Source organism: Marmota marmota, unplaced genomic scaffold (assembly GCF_001458135.2).
Source record: "Marmota marmota marmota unplaced genomic scaffold, marMar, whole genome shotgun sequence".
Classification (NCBI taxonomy): domain Eukaryota; kingdom Metazoa; phylum Chordata; class Mammalia; order Rodentia; family Sciuridae; genus Marmota; species Marmota marmota.
In genome coordinates this window covers 31,505,872-31,526,344 of record NW_026000016.1, presented here as the reverse complement: position 1 = coordinate 31,526,344, position 20,473 = coordinate 31,505,872, and the positions used below count along the sequence as shown (strand labels likewise).

General features: G+C 34.7%; 1 protein-coding gene across 1 annotated transcript in view; it reads right to left on the bottom strand.

Annotated features, from left to right (window-relative positions):
- Window positions 1–20,473, bottom strand: part of Ush2a (usherin) — a 740,698-nt gene that overhangs the window by 311,772 nt on the left and 408,453 nt on the right. Inside the window, exons 36-37 of the mRNA XM_015483330.2 lie at window positions 6,169–6,320; window positions 944–1,106 (exon numbers count right to left, since the gene is read on the bottom strand). Of these exons, the coding sequence (XP_015338816.1) occupies window positions 944–1,106; window positions 6,169–6,320 (315 nt within the window). The remainder of the gene's footprint in view (window positions 1–943; window positions 1,107–6,168; window positions 6,321–20,473) is intronic.

The window sequence follows — 20,473 nt, the reverse complement described above, 5'->3', positions numbered from 1 at the left end:
ATGAAAGAAAACACTTTGTAAAAATAAAAATGAATGGATTATAATAAAACATAGGCCTACATTTCCCTATGGCAGGAATTGCTTAAAATAAGCATTATGCTATCACAACACCCAACTTATTGAATTGGGTGGGTTTTGATAGTGCTTACAAGGAACCCCATGAGGTAGTCTAACTCATGTTAGGTCAACTTATTAGAGCACACATCTGTAATACCAATTTAGCTAAGCATATTAAAACTGTTACAAAAGTAGCTTACTTAAGATAGAATGCAATGTTAAAACTCATTTTTTTCCATAAGCAGTATTTTAAGTTTGAACCATTTTTTAGGCCATGAAGAATACATAGCATATCTCCTTTACCTGAAACTGCAGGTAGTATATAATCCTGTATATCCTGTTACACATACACACACACACACATACACCAGGTCTATGATAAAGCTTAATTCATAAATTAGGCCTAGTAAGATTTTAAGTACAATAATAATAAAATAGAATAATTACAGGCATGCCCTGGAATAAAAATAATGTGAATGTAGTCTCTCTGGAATTTTCCATTCAATATTTTTGGACTGTGGCTGACTGTAGCAACTGAGCTGGCAGGAAGTAAAACCATGGATGAGGGGACTGTACACCAGATTGATCCTTCTCAAATTTAAGTGTGCACCACACATCTACCTAAAAAATTGGTTAAAACACAGATTGCTGGATCCTGCCTCTCTGATTCCATAGGTAGGCGCTGGGGCCTGAGAATTAACATTTCCAGCGATTTATCAACCCTGGCTGACCGCACACTGAGAAGTGCCATTCTGGGTCACTGGTATAGGTTATTTTTAGGAAAAAAAATAAAGAAATCAAAAATCTGTGGCCCAAAGACAGATTTCAAATGAAAATAAACTGTGTTCTAATGTTCTTTAAAGTTTAAAAATGACACACAAATTACCTTGGTCGACGTAGAAAATCCCAGTAAAAAGGACTGAGTATGTTAAGTTTCCATTGGGACGAAAAGGTGCTTCCCATTTCACGTGGGCTTTCCGGGATCCCTCTGTTTTGATAAACACATTTACTGTTCCTTCAGGAGGAGCTTCTAGAGTTCGATTTTCCACCTGTGAGTATAAAAAGATTTATTTTTGTTTGCAAATAAAATAAGTACATGCTTTGCTTTGAGCATATTTCTTCAAAGAATCTCTTTTTGCTATGAAGTAAACTATTTTGACAGTAGCATCTTGTCTGAATACTTCATTTTGTCAGCAGGATCAAAGCATACCTCATGTTTTCTTCCTCCTGCTGTTAAAGCTTAGAATTTGAGCTCCTGACCAAGGTAGTTGTTTGTGATTTCCAGACTATGTGGATCCGCTCACACTGTGATTGTGCCTACGGCTGTGCATAACCACAGATTATTTTGGGACTGCTTAAAAATAATTCCTATGTGATTGCCAAAGAGAAGAAATGCACATAGTCTGTCTTCATAAGTTCCTGATGAAAGCGACAGACTTTTTTTTTTGACAAAAGCCACAACAAGCATCTCTCTCTCTCATACACACACATACAATTTGCTCTCTCAGTGATGTCCTTATTAGGTATGTTTAGATGGCATCATGCTGACGTTAAGAGACAAATGCTTCTGAGTGACTCCCTCCCTAAAGTCTAACCACAAAAGAACCTGATACAGTATTAACCAGCCTGTACAGAAAACAGCAAAAGATGAATTGTTTCAAGAGAAGGATTTCTTACATACAAAGTAATTTTAAACTGAACAGGGTCAGAAAGATATCGATAGCTAAATAAGTAAAATGCCAAAGTGACCCCAGGAAGATGAATTTGGAAAAAGAGTAGAAAGGTTTTCAGATTTTTTTTGATTATTTTTAATAATTTTTATTGGTGTATAATAAATGCATGTAATAGTGGGATTTGTTATGACACATTTATACATGAACATAATATAATTTGATCCATTTCACTGGTTTAAACTTAGTAAACTAATGACTACAAATTCATAAGCAATGATTACAAATATTTGACCTTTCACAATTTATAAAATATGTGGGTAATTTTGACCTTTCTCTTAAAGTACAGGCAGGCTCATGCCTCACAAGAAGGTTATCAAACATAAAATTTTTAGGCAAGCAAATATTTTCAATTATGAAGCTTTATTTTTTAAGATGAAAATATTTTCCCAATTGTGAAAATAAATGTGAAAAAGACAGAGTGTTAATTTTTAATAAGTATGAGACCACAGGATATTTTATTTTCATCAGAGAACTGCTAGGGGATTGTTTAGATCTATAATTCCCACTCAAAATTTTTATTAGTCTAATAACTGTATACAAAAAATGATAAAAAAACAAGATTTAAAAATATCTTTTCATCATTTTAATATTTCATAATAATGCAGTTTTATTATGTCTACATGTGTGGTTCAAATTATTGTGTAGAAAATGATTTTTAAGTGTTCCCAATAAAATAAAAATCAAAAAGTTAAATAATTAAGGGTAATTCCAGTTACCTCAAATAACTGGTTAATTCAAAATAAGTATTTTTAATTTATTTCCTTCAGTATCTGAATAGATACTCCAGCTTTTACTTGATAGTAAATTTGGAAATTGTGTTATTTTGCTCTGATTTGGGCTTTTCTTTAATTTTATGTTTTTATTTATCTACTTTGCTTTAAAAGGAGTTTTAAATAGGCACTTGACTTTGACCTAGAAACCTTTTTGACACAGAAAGAGCATTCAAGAGCCAATATGTAATAAAAACAAGCATTTTAATAGCAAATTCATTGCTAATGAAAACTGTACCATTTTCCAGAAATTCTTGTGTAAATATTTTATTTAATTTTTCATAACAACCCCTTTTAAGGTAGGCATTAATTCCCTTTGTAATAGTTGAGAAATCTGAGGTTTAGTAAAATAATTATGTTTGTCAAAGAGTAACTAACTGGTTTAGAGCAGTTCTCGATATGGTACTTTCTTGATCATAACATATATTGCCATTAATATTTAGATATTATTGCAGGCATGAGGGCTCATGCCTATAATCACAGCTACCTGTGAGGCTATTGCAGGAGGATCACAAGTTCAAGGATGGCCTGGGCAACTTAGCAAGACCCAGTCTCAAAGTAAAATTTTTTAAAATTTGAATTGAAGATGTAGTTCAGTGCTTACCTATTATATGTAAAATACTGAATTCAATTCCCAGTTCCAGAAAAAAAAAACATAAAAAAAAGATTTAGATGTTTTACATAACAAATTGATTTGCATCTCTACAAAAAATGAATGTGTGTAGGCTTCTGGGTGTGTTTGTCTGTGTAAGCATGTCATCACTAATAAACCGAGGCAGCTTTTTAGCTATATCATATAGCAGTGACCTGCAGTTTTCTACCTCATCTTTAAGATGACCCCTGGAAAATCGATCCAATGAATGTTCCAAGGCCAGACACAGTTGTAAAATTTTCAGAATTAGGACCCACTAGTATTATCTAACATTGGTTAAGGGGGTGGGAACATCATGGAGCAAAGTGATTTTCTGAAGTGTGAAACCACTTTAAAAATCCTTTGCTATTGTATTATATATTAATTTTTTCATTGTTCCAAATATTCATAAACCCCCAATTGGTGCATTTAATTTGACAATGCACATTAGCATCTTCAAATTAGAATCCAAGGCATTGCAAACTTTTTTTTTACATTAGAATTTATCAAATATCAATATATGATTTAAATGGCAAGAAATGAACAAACCACAGGAGAATTAGACTGGTTCAGATTAATTCTACCTGAACCACCAGTAACAGTTAACTTTTGTCAGTCCAGGAAAACAAAACCTTTGGAGCTAATATAACACTAAAATGATAATATATAATTTGTTATCAAATTATATGCATGTACTTTAAAACACTCTCTTATACCAAATTTGTGCAACCCCCTTTTTACTATTTTTAAAAATTATTTTAGCAACTTGCCAATTTTGAGGGTGAACTCTAACACATTAGAGATTATAAAGTATATTTGTTATAGAAAACATTGAACAGTATTTCCCTGCATGCATGGATAATAATGGTATTAAATAGTTAGAAGATATAAAATAAACAGACTTCTTCTAAAAAGAAAAAAAATTGTTAATGATTATCATTATATGAACAAAAATTAGACTCTTCAAATATTTTATTCTTTGATTTCTACAGCAAATAAAGTAAGAATAAAAATGAAAAATTTTGAGGTGTCAATGAAATTTTAATTTAAAATGCTGTGACACTGAGCTTTAAATAAAGAATATCTTTAAGAGAAATGCATACTCTACTGCTATGTTTGGATGAATCTTTTTGAATATCACATTATAATTTAATGATAGTAAACTGTGACTCTGAAGACTGATTCATAGATTTCTTAAATGAGTAAGGACACATTAAAAAGAATCATCAACACAACAGAACTGGATCTGTAATATCCTTCAGGATTGTGGTAGATTTCCAGGACTGTATAGAATAATCCGTTATGCAGTTTCCAAAGGTATAATACGTATTGTAATTGGCACAAAATTATTTCTGAAACCAATGAAGGACCAGGAATTTTAACTTCTTGGCAGCGTATACTTGACTTGTTCTAAATGAAGACATTGTTGTTCAATCCCAGTGATTGGAGATGGATCATTGACTAGAGAAAAGCGTTTGCATACTGACTACAGGATAAAGAAAAGTACTGCAGTGAGAAAGATCCCTCTGTGCTGTAAGTCAGGATTGAGTCTAGAATGGACAGGGCTGTGGCAGAGTAGCTTTTACAATCCAATTCTGTTTTTCCCCTTCACATCAGGACACTGTGGCATTTGATTTCTTAAGGTTACCATCACCTACTATCTGCACAGGACACAGATCGATAACTGAGTCCCCCTTGTTTAAAGATGCCAAGACATCAGGAGATGATGTGGGAGCCAATTTAGTAGCCAGAAGAACACTTTGAAATTTGTATTTTGAACATGTGTGTTTCAAGCTCATGTGAAGTCTTGTTTTGTTTCTTTTTCTTTTTTTTTGAATGGAGAAGAAAAGCTGGCCTATTGCCATTCCTGCTTTTAAGGGTAAGTATCCATCAGAGGAATTTGAGCTGTAAAATCCTTAATGGCAATAAAGACCACAGCTCAGCTCCACCGATGGGTGATGTTAGCTGCTTGGAAAGCAACCAATCTCTGAAATGAAATGGGAGGGGTGATCACAAAAATAAGGCAGCAAAAAATTAAACCAAAGAGCTGTTTTTCAAGATAATATTTTTATAATACACTCTTCAATGAAGACAGAGTGCATTAAAATGGTAGGGAATTAGCAAACATTGCCAAAAAACATCTAAAACTAATGAGTATTTCCCTAAAAAGAAGTTACATCTAATTAATTAAGAAAAATAAAAGTATGCTGTGATGTCTCGAAACTAAGCAATGCTATGCTAGTCTATGACAATTATGCTTTATTAGTTGGACTTAAATAATTATATTAGAATAAAAAGCATGATTTTGTTAAGCTCTTAACTCCTAATGAAATGTAGATATACATTATAGTTTTCTGAAATGTGGATATCAAGAGTGGATATTAATATAATTTTAAATACTGTTCTTATGAAAGCATATCATATCATTGAAATAAAAATATTTTATTATAAGATATGAGAAAAACTCAACCTTTCAATTGATTATCCTAGTTGTTGGGGAGCAGAGTTGTCGTATGTGGCAATGACAAGTTTTCAATTTTCACTTTTTAATTCTAAACTTACTTGGTTGTTGAGCCATTAGTAGGAAGGAAAACATCTACCTTATATATGCCACTGAATTAGGTAAAATTGTATATAAGTCTGCTAAAACTACCAATTTGCCTTTCTTTTAGTAAAATAGCATACACTGTCTTTCCCTAGACCTATGTGTGGTCTCAAAATTTATGTTCAACATAAAATCTTAGTAACTCTTTTTTTGTGTGTGATACTAGGATGAAACCCAGAATCTGGTGCATGCTGGATGAGTTCTCTACCACTGAGCTACATCCCCAACCCAAATACTAATAACTCTTAAATGATCCCATTATGCTGGAAAGGCTACCTATGCAGAGAGTACATTACCACCTCTTACTTCTTCCTTGATATTCGGTGTCAATTGACATTTGATATGTCCTAGGATATAAACTCACGTACTTACCAGTGGGCCCAGAGCACAACCTTTGGCTGTGCATGCTTTGACTCTGAAGGAATGTAAGCTCCCAGGGGCAAATCCATAGGCATGACAGCTAGGTTCTGAGGAATTGTGAATTAATATACCATCTAGATATAATCCATAACTTGTGATAACACCTGGGAAGATAATAATTGACTTTTAGTATGGCCTCTAGACAACAAAAAGAATATCTTATGAATATGATATGAGTTCCAGTTTCACAGAGTCACTGACTAGGGCCTGGTACCTCTCCTTGTCTAAACCCTGTCTCTTTCCAAAGGATAAAGCAAGCTTTACCCCAGCCAATTAGCATAGAGGCAGAAATAGAGCCCAACAGTTCCAGCCAGAGAATGCTACTACATCATTTTTGTGCCGGCATTTATGTTCCAGATCAAAAATGAATAAATGGAGTACATTTATGATATTTATTGCTTTCTAATAGATGTACTCTTGAAAAAAAGTGACCTTATTTGTTATTACATTATATATTACTCTTGGTGCATTAGCACTGTCCTAAGCAGCCGACATACACTGACTTCTTAACCCTCTCCTCTCAGCCTTTCCATAATAGAGGCAATATTACTGCCACCATTTCATAGGTGAGAAAACCGAGGCACAGAGTTTAGATAACTTGCTAAAGGTCACATGCAGGTCAAATGCAGGCAAGCATTTGAGTCAGGATTTGAATCGAGGTGTTTTGACTCCAGAGCCCCTGTTCTCAATGACAACATTAAGTCACCTACACATTAAGCACTGCAGGAATTGTACAAAGTACATTCATGAATGGGTTAGAGAAACTATGACGTGTTGGTTTTAATGATCAATTAAAATTATTTCAGTAGGAAAATCATGCATATTTACATGAAATCAACTATTATAGACATCAATGATATGTTGAAATGGCTACTTAATATAATTGTTTTACTTACTCAATTGAAATATTTTCATGAAAAGGAAGGTAAGGATCAGCACAACCAAGGGTCTATGTTTACCAGAAATACTGAATTTCCAAAGTGACTAAACAGTGAACTATAGGAAGCAAAACTTTGAGTTCATGCTTAATCATAACTGTTTTCAAAGTGAGGCTAATTTTACAGTGGCCTCCCTGAGTATGTTCTTCAGGAATTATCTTAAATGTTCCTTTGTCTGACAGCCTTCCCCCAGGACTGGAGTTGGCTACTTCTTCCATAGCACACAGCACAGTTCCACCATAGCATTTATCCATTTATCACAATATTAGTATTATTCCTTGTTTAGTTGCTTGACTTTCCCAATAGACTTCAGGGTCCCTACAGAATTTTCCTAACTTGGGTATTTCTACAGCTTAACATCATGTCTAAAACATAGTAGGCACATAGTAAATATTGACTGAATGAATAAATTAATCAACATGCTGGAAAGTAAAAAAATATCAGCATACAATATGGAGTATAATTTATGACTTTTGGAAAATGAGATAACTCTAAACCTGAAAAAATAGCTAAAAAGATAGTACTAAAGTATAGCTCAGAGATGGAGAATTTTAAAACAACACTCTAGCCAAGTCAAGGTTATCAATTCCTAATAGTTGGCTTCTAGGAGGTCTGGCTCTAAGCTTTATAGACACAAAAATGTGAACTTGTGAATTTCCTGAGAGTACATCTAACCTTCATCCATCATTACTTCACAGATAGCATTGCTCATAGAACCACAATACTAGGAGCCTTTTTCCAAGAATCCCTCTCTCCTGCAAGGGAATTACTCATCTTGGACCTACTCACAATGGTCTGGCAGTGTCATCTTGGTGAACTCATAGAATGTTACATTCACGGTCTGGATAGTCCTCACAGCACTGCCTTTGATTAAGAAATACATTCATAGCAAAGGAAGTAAGGCAGTGAACTAACACCCATGGAACTTATTGCTTGGCTTTCAATGATCCTCATTAACCTCACAGCTTACTGGAGTCTACATCATAGGACAAGCTGAGTGGAAACATCCTGTGGATATGGGGTTCCTACAGGATGTACGGGTTATAAGAAAAATACTACCAAATAAGAATCTGAGAATATTATCTGGCCATTTGGAAACTTCATGCAACTATTCTAATAGGAAAATAGAAAGATACTATATGAAAGGTGAAGCAGGCATCCCCCTGCATGCCGACACTCAGGACATCCCCAAGGGCATCTCTTTATGTAAAAAGATCCAATTATGTAAGTATTGAAAGTAAGTCTACCCAAGCCCAATAAAGACAAGACCACTAAGGACATAGGCCTTTTAATGATACAAGATTGGACAACTCACTAGGCAAAGAATCCCAAACAAATGAGATACTGCCCAAGAGCAAAGGGAAGAAGTTGTAAATACTGCTATGGCTTCACAACTAATTATAGGAAAAAAATCATAGGTGCTCTCATGTTTTCTTTCTTATTAAATAGAGATTTGTACATGATAGCCAAATTTCTTTCCTCCTTTTCCCTGTTGATTTAGGTAATGTAAGTTAGTAGGTGTTAATTTACAGTTTAGTAAATTAATTTTTTAAATTGCTGAATATCCAGGTGGATATGTCAGAACCACACAGGGGGGTTAGCATCTCCCAGACATCTACCAAGAATGACAGCATCATTATTCATACACAGCATGGTTGGGACAAGTGAGGCAGAAACAGAGTGACTACTGCAGTGGTGGCAGGCAGTACAAAGTAGAAGTGTGAGTTTGAAGTTGGAGGCATCAAGATAACCATCTTGATGTAACAGCCTCCAACCTACCCTGCTCTGCTCTGTACTATTGAGCCTGCAGGTCTATGGACTACATTTCCAGTTGTTTTGCTTACTGGTTTTCTGTTAGGTTCTGCCATTGGTGGTGTGGGGAGGGGGCACTGCTAGGAGGACAGAGTGGCGATCTGGAGAAAATGTCCATTTTCCAGCTTCAAGAACTGAGGACTTTGCTGTCTTCTGTAGGACAGGGCCAGAGCACCCACAGTCTCCAGCATTCCAGACAGCAGAAGCAGCCCTTCTGCACTGGAAGCCTCTTTGGGAGTGAAATGTTGTTGGTATTTCATTTCTGGATGGGCCAGTATCCCATAAAACTCAAGTGACAGATCAGCAAATACAGCAGCAAAAATCAGCCCTGTCAATCATCCTTCATGAACCAGTGCCTGCTACCTTTTCTCTTTTGTTCTCTTAGCCCTTTCAACCTCTTTTGAACCAACTCTTTATATGAAATATCCAACTCCTGGGGCTTGGGGTGTAGCTCAGTGGTAGAGTGTGTGCTTAGCAAGCACAAAGCCCTGGGTTCAATCATCAGCAAAAGTAAAATAATTCAACTTCTTATATCAAAATTCTCTGTCTTATATATTTAGCACATTTTTTTTCTTTCACCAATTAGTTTTTGATCAATATATCCTCTTAAGATTTAAGCTTTTCTTAAAAAATGTTAATGCTCTTAATAGGGCCATTCCTATAACCCATTTTCTTTTCTGAAGACAACTTTTTATAGTTTAAGTACATTTTTAAAGTACATTTCTTTTATTTCCAATTTTTTTGGGGGACAAGTTTTCTTTTACTATTATGTATCACTTATGGTTTCAAAAAATGGTATGGCTGCCAGTATCTGTTCTCTTTTATTTTCTAGTGTGCCCATTTATGATGACTCTAAGTATACTTAGAGAAAGTGTTTGATATAATGCCATTTAGCTCTTAACACACAAAGCACAAATGAATTAAAATTATAAATGAAAGATACATAATGAAAAACCAACTAATACATAGAAAAGTTAGGGAAGAGAAATAGATAAAATCACAGTAATAAGAATGAAAAAAATTACTATGTGCCTGGCACTCTCTGAAACAATCATTTAATCCCTGCCAAAAAATCTTATGTGCAAATAATGTGTTGCAGAAGCTCTTAAAGAAGCAGGAAGACCCTTGAAATGCTATCTGTTTGACCTGCTTTTGAACAGAATTAGAAAGTACCCAAATCAATACTTCCCTTTTTTTACATAATTGAGGAACAGAGAATTTCTTTTATGCCAGGATTATGTGCATAATATCTCATTTATCTGACATATTGGAAAATGAGATATTTTATAGAACTTAATTTTCATTATAACTAAATCTCAGCCCTTAAGTATGAACTTTAAAGTCTTAACCGTTTTTTGAAGAAAATCTTTCTAGTAAGTACTATACACTTACCTGTCTTCTCAGGGAGAACATAATGAATATAATTGAATCATTTTGTAAAAACTCAAACTGTGATTGTGGACATCAAAGACTATGGTCTCTAATTCAGTAATTCCTTGGGGACTGATGAAAGACAGGGTACTCACCAAGCTCCTATTAGTGGCTCCACCTTACCACTGAGGTGGTAAAAAGTGTAAAATTCTCTTACTTGAGACTTTTTCTTTTTTTTAAATATCTGTAACCTCCTTTAGTGACAGTCTCTCCAATGTTACTTTTTTAAATTTTTTTTTTATTTTTTTGTCTACCTGACTCTAATGAGTTAACCTCTAACAGTCTATGATAAGAAACTAGGTAACCATGACATCTGGAACTATGGATACAGAAAGAACAGACAGTTATTGAGAGAAGGGCTTAGAATATGATGAGTTAGATAGCAAATGAGCTGAGACTGAAATTGAGAATTTTGACAGTTAATTCACCTGCTCAAAACTTTTCCTATCCAGCATACATCAAGAATAGGGCAAGACAGAGGTCCATCTTTTTTACACACACACACACACACACACACACACACATGCATACACCACTGGGTTACTCATCATTCTGTAGATAAACAGTATATGATAGCAAACATAGAACAGGCTGAGGGATGAATTGAAGAACCAAATTGTAGAAGCAGTGGACACTAGATAAGTTAGTCTGCCCTCCAAGTCATTCTATTTTGGGGAGGTTGGGAGGTACTGGGGATTGAACTCAGGGGCACCTGGCCACTGAGCCACATCCCCAGCCCTATTTTGTATTTTATTTGGAGAAAGGGTCTCACTGAGTTGCTTAGTGCCTCACTTTTGCTGAGGCTAGCTTTGAACTCATGATCCTCCTGCCTCTGTCTCCTGTGCGTCTGGGATTACAAATGTGCACCACCATGACCAGAGTCTAAGTCATTCTTGATGCTTCCCTCCACAACATTCCCTACACCATCTCCATCACCAAGTCCCAAAGACTTTACACTTCAGATTAATTTCTACCACCTTCATTTCCATGGTCATCTAGTCTATTCTGACATCATCTCACACTTAAGGATAATAGCCACTTAGATATCTTAGTGTATCATGTTCCATATAATTAATTCTTTATACTATAGTAAGGGAGGTATAATACCAAATTCCTTTCTGGTCACATTACATAAAATCAGTGATCAATCAGGCCTTTGCCAAGTACCAGAAATATGAGAGTGGCCTATCCCAGAATCAGGAAGCTGGGCTAATGTAACTTGTGCTATAGATGAAAGGGCTAATGATATTCACCTCTCTGTGTTTTCTGCCTTTGGATCCAGACCTGAATGGTCAATCACTAGATCTCAAAGTCAGGTCAAAGTGAAATACTGATGTAGTTTAGAGCTAGAAGCCTCATATGCCCTGCAAAAGAGAGCCTGAGACAAGTGTAAGCATTTCCTCTGATCTGCTTTGGTCGAGGCCATTACCTATAAAACTCTGAATTAGGGGCACATAGATAACCTCCTGGTAAATTCATGGACAAAAAAGCTGAATCATCTCAAAAGAGCACTTTATTTCTTATCAAGATATGGAGGCAAAATATTTTATAACTTGTTTTTATTAGCAGAGTTTCTTATATAAATGAAATCACTAAAGTTTGGAACACTGCATAATTTGATTCAAACATTCAGATTTAATAAGGAATAAGTCTATTATAATTTCACAATATTTGAAATTTCATTGATCTCAGATTTCTAAACTGAACATACAAAGCTAAAGAAAATAATGCAGTGGGCATTTTTATTGTAAGCCAAAGAGATAGCTTTTTTTCATAACTGGAACATAGAACATATATGAATGGCTTTGGAGAAATTAAAAATCTAAGTTCTTAAAATGTCATGTAAATATTTTCAAAATTATAGAACACAAAATAATTAAAATTATTAAAAAATGCTCTGACTACTTACTTGGAATCAATCCATTAAATGTTTTATGTGGAATCTTTCCACTAATAGACAACTCCAAGAAATAATAACTGTTTTGTATTTTTATAAAGATGAGGAAATGAAGCCTTAGAAGATTTATTGTCCAAGGTCATACAAATATGAATTCAGGCATGGAACCCAGAAATCTCATTCTGCTGTTGTCATTACTCCCATTTTATCTTTCTCGACTAATTTTCTAAAATTTTTAAAAATACATCTTATATCAAAAGCTGATGAACATGCTGTGGTCCTAATAACAATCAAGAGAAATATGAAGAAGATATTAACATACATTTATTGAAAGTCAAACTGCCTACAGGGGACTGCATTTGGTATTTTGGGTGACAGAATAAAAAATAAGAACTTACTCTTATAGCAGTAAACAGAGCATACGTGTGATTAAATAACAACCCAAAAGTTAAAGAATGATAAATACCATAATACCAGGCAAATGGCATAGTTAAGTCATGGTAAATACAGGAGCTTCTAGCAGAGAACAATCACCCTGGGTAAGGCATTGCTCATGCCTTTAGAGTAGCTAGATCTTCTATACAAAGAGGTGGAGTCTCTTGCTGATGTTTTATATGGTACAGCTACATCTGCCATAAAGGTGGAATGAGAAAAGCTTATAATTTGGAAAGATAATCCTGAGGAAAATGTTATTACTAATATATAGACATAAGAAAGTAAAGGTTTAGTAAAAGTATCTTGAATATACTGATATTCGCTGTTATTATTGCAGTTGGATAAAATATAGTAATAAAAAAAGCCTTCAAAGGAAGGCTGGGACCTTTAATGCTACTGCAAGGACTTTGGATTTTATGATATGCAAGAGAGGCATTGATATTTTATGAAGTGACTAAAGAGTATAATGAAGTGATATACAGAAAAGTTAATCTAAAATCACATGTAGTATAGATTGGAATTGGGAAGACTACGGAGGTAAGAAAAAATAAGAGTTAAAAATATCCAGCTAGGTGAGGTGGCACACAACTGTAATCAATCCCAGCAGCTCAGGAGGCTGAGGTAGGAGGATCATGAGTTCAAAGCCAGCCTCAGCAATATTGAGGTGCTAGGCAATTCAGTCTCTAAATAAAATATAAAATAGGCTGGAGGTGTGGCTCAGTGGTTGAGTCCCCCTAAGGACCAAAAAACAAAACAAACCAAATCTAAAATAACAATTTAAAAAGCCATGTTTTCTTGAATATGTAGTAACTAGTTGTGACTACGACAGGGATGTGGTAATACCACATTTTAGCACTAGTCCTGTTATATTCTAAGAGAAAAATACCTGTAATAGTTTTGTATACTTAAAACAAAACAAACCCAAAACAAACAAACAAAAAACCCCTCTTATGGTTGGGATATGCTAGTATGGATTATGGTAAGACAGTGTCCCCACTCAGAAAAAAGAAAAAGGCCTACCTTTGGATCGTGGAGTTCACCATGAAAAACTTATAAAAACCTGTTATCAAAGAACTATCTTACCCTTATATTGTTGGTTAAAAAGGAGATTTCAATTTGAGAATTAAAAATAAACCTATGTCTTATGACTGAACTTCTCCATGTCTCGACTGAAAAAATATCAAAATCCTCATTGAGATCTTGTACTACAGTTTTGACATTGGTGGAATCTGAGTAAAGGGCACGTGGGATCTCTGTTATTTCTTACAACTGCACGTGAATCTACAATTATATCAAAATGAAACACTTCATTAAAAAACAAGACCTCAGGCTGGGGTTGTAGCTCAGTGGTAGAGTGCTTGCCTCACATGTGGAAGGCACTGGATTCCATCCTCAGCACCACATAAAAATAAAATAAAGGTATAGTGTCTGACTACAACTAAAAAAAATAAAAATAAAAACTCTTCTGCAAGGGAAAAAGACAGGCAAAAAAGAGACAAATATGTAGGTCTGACTAAGTTTATGCTCAAACAATAACATTATTGTTTCTATCAGATATCATTTAATCATCAGGAAAACACCCGTGATTGTACAATGAGTTTTATTTTCACTTCACAGATGATAAAACGGATTTTAGAGAGATTTAATATCTTGATCAATCTTATACAACTAGAGAGTTGAAGAGCTATGAGTTGGCCCTGAAATATTCAGACTCTATCATTCATAGAACATTATGCTTTATAACTTCTTTATAACTATTTTCCCTTTATTTTAATACTCATATAATAAAATAGAAAATAGAAAATAAACACACTTAAATTGCTTTAATGATAAAATTAAAAATCAAAATGCTTTATAACCAATCAGTCAAGTTAAAAAATAGAACATTGTCAGGAACCGGGAATCTCCCTGATGTCCATGGTTCTAATCCTTCAGTTCCTTGACAGATGATTATGATGACATTTCAAGAACCATGTCTTGCTTTTCTGCCTAGGACTTCATTCCTAAACAACACAATTAAGTTTTGCATTAAGGGAAATCATGTCAGATGTTTTTTTTATTTTTTCATCTTCTCTTGAAAACATAATATCTGTGAGTTCCAACTCTATTGTTGATAATGGCTGTGTTACTCTTGTTTTAGTATAGCAAAATTTAGATATTTAAATCATTTCTATATTTTGCTTACTACATCAACGTAACAGTAAACATTTTTTATAAGTTCTGAGGCAGCTACACGTATATGGAGTGAGTATATTCGAATATGCCTTAGGAATTATGTGTTATGCATATAAAAGGGAAGAATTTAGGGTTGACCCTTTCTTTGAGAATGAGATTAATGCCTACTTGCTCTGGGAAGCTTAGACTATATCTTCTGCTTTGACCTATGTTATTTACTGCAGGTCTTTTGTAAAAACTAGTCTGTAAATCTCTCTAAAACAAATTTTTCACAGGTCTGGATTACTTACTGGCATGCTATACCATTAGTTTCATATATATGTATATATACCTTCTATACATATACATATACACCTCCATACACACGAAAATGAAGTTCCTCTTCTACTCCAATCAAGTCCAGAAAATACAAAGAAAGATACATTCTAAACACTTTTTTTAAAAGCCTGTTGGATTTAGTGGATTAGATTTTTAGCAGTATTTTGGTTCATCAGATGTATTTATGGAGCACCTACTGTGTGCCATACATTGAACTATATGCTGGAATACAGAAGTTATCATAATAGTCCTGGTTCCTGCCTTCATAAAACTCATCATGCAACAGAGAAGACATTCTTTAAGACGACTGAATGCTTATAAACTTTATTAAGAAAAGCCAGGTGGAATAGAAGGATAAATGGGGATCAGGAATGGGAGGCAGATGCTAACATAGTCTGAATATTCCAGGGCACAAATTTTATTTGAGAAACGATCCTTAAGCCAAACTTGGCACATGGAACTACTTCATCAAGAGAAAAAAATATCACCAACCACTATTTGACTAATTATAACAAGGATTTCATAACAATAAATGGAAAGCTCTCATTGAGATATCAGTAAGTTGATTACTCCTTAAAAATTAAATATCATGGACTTACTAGACAAACAAACTGCCTCCAGAACCCTTTGAACATGGCTCTCTTTTTATTTGCTTTTAAGATGTGTATTGTGCCAAAACAAAGCTTAATAAAATGGAGTTTTAAAAATGTATTTATTTTTTGACACTGTTAGAATGAAAGAAAGTATTTCAAAATTTATCTCCATAGTTCCCATTATCCTCCCCACCCCAGCTTCAAAAATCTCTGTGTTAAAAGTGGATTAAATGAGATTTAGGAATCCATCATGGTTACGGCAGGAAATTGATGGCAAATCAAGTGGATAACTGAGGGGATTTTAGTAAAGGGGCAATGTACAAAGATGTGGGTAGGGTTAAGGGAGAGGAATAGATGATAATAAACCACCCGATCCAGTAATGGCTGACTTCTAGGAGACCATGCTAACTAGTTGACTAGGAGCCAGAAAACATCCTTCCATTTGTAGGGTAAAGGGTAACATTGGGTTCTATAACCTAAAGAAAGAGAGATTTATAAGAAAAGGTAATTGGATAGGAGTTGTAAGCTTTTGGTAGAATACAGCTCCGTTCGGAGCCATACAGAAAGGGAACCACTAGCAGTATGTTCTGACACTTTATTCTCTTCCTACCCTCTCATCCTTTGCAGATGCTGCAACGGAGAAGCCAACAAGAAGTCAGGGAGAGAGGAAGCCCATTGACACGGTGAATGAGATTTATATTCACTTTACAGATGATAAAAGTAGACTTTGGAGAGATTTAGTAACTTGGTCAATGTTATTCAGGCTAGAAAGGTAGAGCTAGATGTTGGCATTGATACCTTCAGACTCCAAAGTGCATAGAACATTATACCTTACATATTTCTATACCTATTTTTCCTATAGCCTTGTAAGGCACAGGGTAGAGTGAAGAAAAGTAGAGAATGAAGTATAGAAAGGCAAAAGACAAAAAATCCAACAGAAAAAAAAATAGTGCCATTTATTTTATTGTATCTTACTATATTGCATTTTTTGTGCTTTTACTTGCTTAATCTTTTGTGTTAATAATTATTGAGATAGGTATAAAAAACCCATATTATGCTATGTGATAAAGGGAAGTCAGGTTATTTAATCCAGTTGTACACATTCAGTTCTTCGAAGGATAATCCACAAATGGATACTTAATTCTCATTGGCTGTCTAATGCAAGCAGTTTCGAGTTTATCACCTTTCTCTTTCCATAATGATGGAATTTTTAAGGTGTTTAATTTTCACAGGGAAGCTGAATCATAATTGTCCATAAAGCACATCCACTGGGGTATATATCTTTGTGCCTCTTCATCATGTTATGTCAAATTGTATTTCCTAAGGTGCTCAATAGGTTGTCATATATAACCAAGGAAATTCAATGAGTACAATACAATGTAAATTTAATACAAGGCATCTCTATTTACACTGAAGATTTCTGTTTACTGTAAGAATTAAACAACAATACTTTAGTGTGTCATAAAATAACATGCATGCTGAATATAGATGCTCCAAACATATTTGTTTGTTTTTTTCCAGTGCAGCATGGCAATATGCATATCAACTGAGGGTTGCCCCCAAGGTCTGGATGATGATTGGATGTGGCAGATATCTCCCTATGTGAATACTTGATCCTTCAATTAAAAGGGAAAAGAGAAGAACTCTCACATGGTGGAATAATGCCTTATTACTGTTATGCTCTCCTAAAAATGGAATCAACAGAATCTAAAAAAGACTGCTTGGGAAATTCTACCTGACAAACTGATTGGAGGTGTTTCATAAAAGTTACACAAGGTTTGCTCAAAACTGTCAAGCAGTTTTCCTAAGTGATTCACTGAATTCTATAATCTGTTTCACCTATTAAAACTGAGAATTTCCAAGAAAGTAAATAGAATCACATATTAGCTGTTTAAAAATAAATTAGTTCAACATGTAACCACAAATGATTCTTTCTTTTGAAAAGAACCACAAATAGGTATTTCTTTAAAACCAGATAAAAATCAGAATGGAGATTTAAAGAACTTTGTCGATTAGCACTAAGAACAAGATATTGAACAAGTAAAAATAATTTAATTTTTTTTTCTTTTCATTGTGCTAGATGGAATCCTACTTTAAGAGAATTTCTATAAGAAGTAGAGGCAGAAGAGTACAGAACAAAATATTGATTTTTTTTGTGATTCACTGCTTGTTTTATTTTTTATTAGGTTTCTACTTAACCAGCTGTCAATCGATTTTGAATAATTAAATTGGTTAATTTATATAAATGTGAGTTTCCAAATATGAGTGTTGAGATAATGCCATTTCATGGGGTAATTTAGAAGTATTAAAGTACTAGGCAAATAATTATAAATTGGAGCTATTATTATTATTATTATTATGAGCAATAGCAGGAATTCAAATATATATTTCTATTCACGAACACTTCATTTATATTTACACTTATACCACATATATAATCATAAAATTCCTCCTCTATAACATCATTGGTTCATGTGAAGGGCAACTATATACACTCTGTGTAAAAAATCTACATTAGTCAGTTTTTCTACTAACCATTCCTGAAATAATGTATATGTTCAAAAACCTGAACTAACTGTTCTTCTAACAATGTTCTATTGTCTTCAGGGCACTATATATAAATCTACAAAAAAGTATCAACCTCCTAAAAGTTTTCTACTTGTATTGACATGATTGCCACTATCTTATTACATTGACTATATATACATGCTCACAAAGTTAGACAAAGGCAAATGGCTAGATTAGGAAAATATTTCCATAACCTTCTTAAGCAACCTTCATTTCTCAAGATGAACCTGTTACCCTTGTCCAATGGGTGCCAAGTTCTCAAGCTCCTCCCTCAATGTACACATTTTAATTAACAAATCCTGATCATAGCATCCATGTCTCTTCACACTGAAGCACGCCAAACACAGAGCTCTGTGTGTCATCTCTGTAGAATGACTATAGCTTGCCAGGCTGAAGAAAACTTGAGCAAAAGGACAGGACTCTAAGTTTGTGCTTTAAGCATTTAGTAGGCCAAAAGGGAGAGATTCCTTCCTCTTCACTGCCTGTGAAATCACCCCATTCAGATTACATAATTATAAGATGTGATCTAGATGTGCATTTACGTATATTATATGATTGCATATGCATATGCTTCTCCCATCAACACAATTACAATTTTATTATTGTCCTTATCATCAGTAAACATTAATTCACTCAATAGCTATTTAAAACCCACATACTCGGTTACTGGCATCCTGCCAAGGGCTGGGACTATAGTAGTTGAGGCACATGTAATTCCTGCCTTCATATAGCTCACAGTCTGCCGCAGTCTGGCTGGGCACAAATCACCAGCCACTGAAGCAGGAACAAACTTTATTTTTAAACTGCAGGAAAACACTTCACACAGCTCCCGGGGAATCCTCCCCCAAACCACGAGGCTTGTCCAGGAAAAACCAGCCGGAAATATCTCTCCCGGAAATCCCTCCTCCTGCACTTCCCCAACCAATGGGAACTCTCGGGGAATCCCCGGAAATCCCCACTAGACCTCCAAAATAGTGCGAGAACTCAAAAGTTGCGGCAGAGGCGGATAGTAATGCCTCGCCTGTCAATCAATACTGTTGGCAAAATGCCAGGGGCCATACAGACGGGGCCATACAGACTCGGCCGTGGCTCTCAGCAACAGTCCAACACAGAAACTATTATTAGGCATATCTTCTTAGGTAAAGATAAAGAACATACAACTATTGGAAAAGAATAAGAATTTTAAAGCTAGTATTTTTAAATATAGCCAGGCACAGTGGCACATGCCTTTAATCCTAGAAACTCAGGAGAGTGAGGCAGGAGAATCAAAAGTTTGAGGTTAGCCTCAGCTACTTAGGGAAGTCCTAAACAACGTATTAAATTCCTATTTCAAAATAAAAAATAAAAAGATCTGGGCATGTAGCTTAGTTCAAAGCCCTGGGTTTAATCCCCATATAAAAATAAAATAAATAAATAAAAATAAAAATAGAAAAACATTCAAATTAGTTGAAAATGTTTCCTAGTAGTGGTATTTATAGTGTTTTTCTAGATAATAAGGGATTAGTGTGATATAGTCAGATAGCTATGCTGTTTTTGCAAGATAAAGTCCAAATGTGAGGAAATGACACATTTCAAGATTTTAAAAAGAAAGCTTCTAAAAGGTAATATGGCTTATGATAATTTGGATGCTCTCAAAAGTGTAATTCTAATTATACATCTGTAATCCACAAAATACAGGTCACTAATTTATTAGAGAGCAATCCCTTGTGCAACTTCACTTGGTGGCTAATAGCATTACAAAGGAAGAGTCAAGCAAGGTCTTCCATAACAAAGGGTTCCTATATACCTTGGACCTAAAAGTAGTTCTCTTAGAGTTTTTAACATCCTGCCTGAGATCACAGTTTATAAAGGACACCTTTGCCAGAGGGAACAGGAGTACAAAGGACTCTGATTACAGAAACACAGACCTGGAGTGTCACACCATCATTTTTGCAGGTATGTGAAGCAAGGGACTAGAATTAAGCAGGACATATCTGAAGGCAAGCAAAGCCTTAGGTGTGAATCAAGTGATAATGATTTCACGCTTAAAGATGGTCCAAGGCAGAGTAAGGCAATTAATAGCAAGTTGCATTATTTGTAAGAGCAAAATA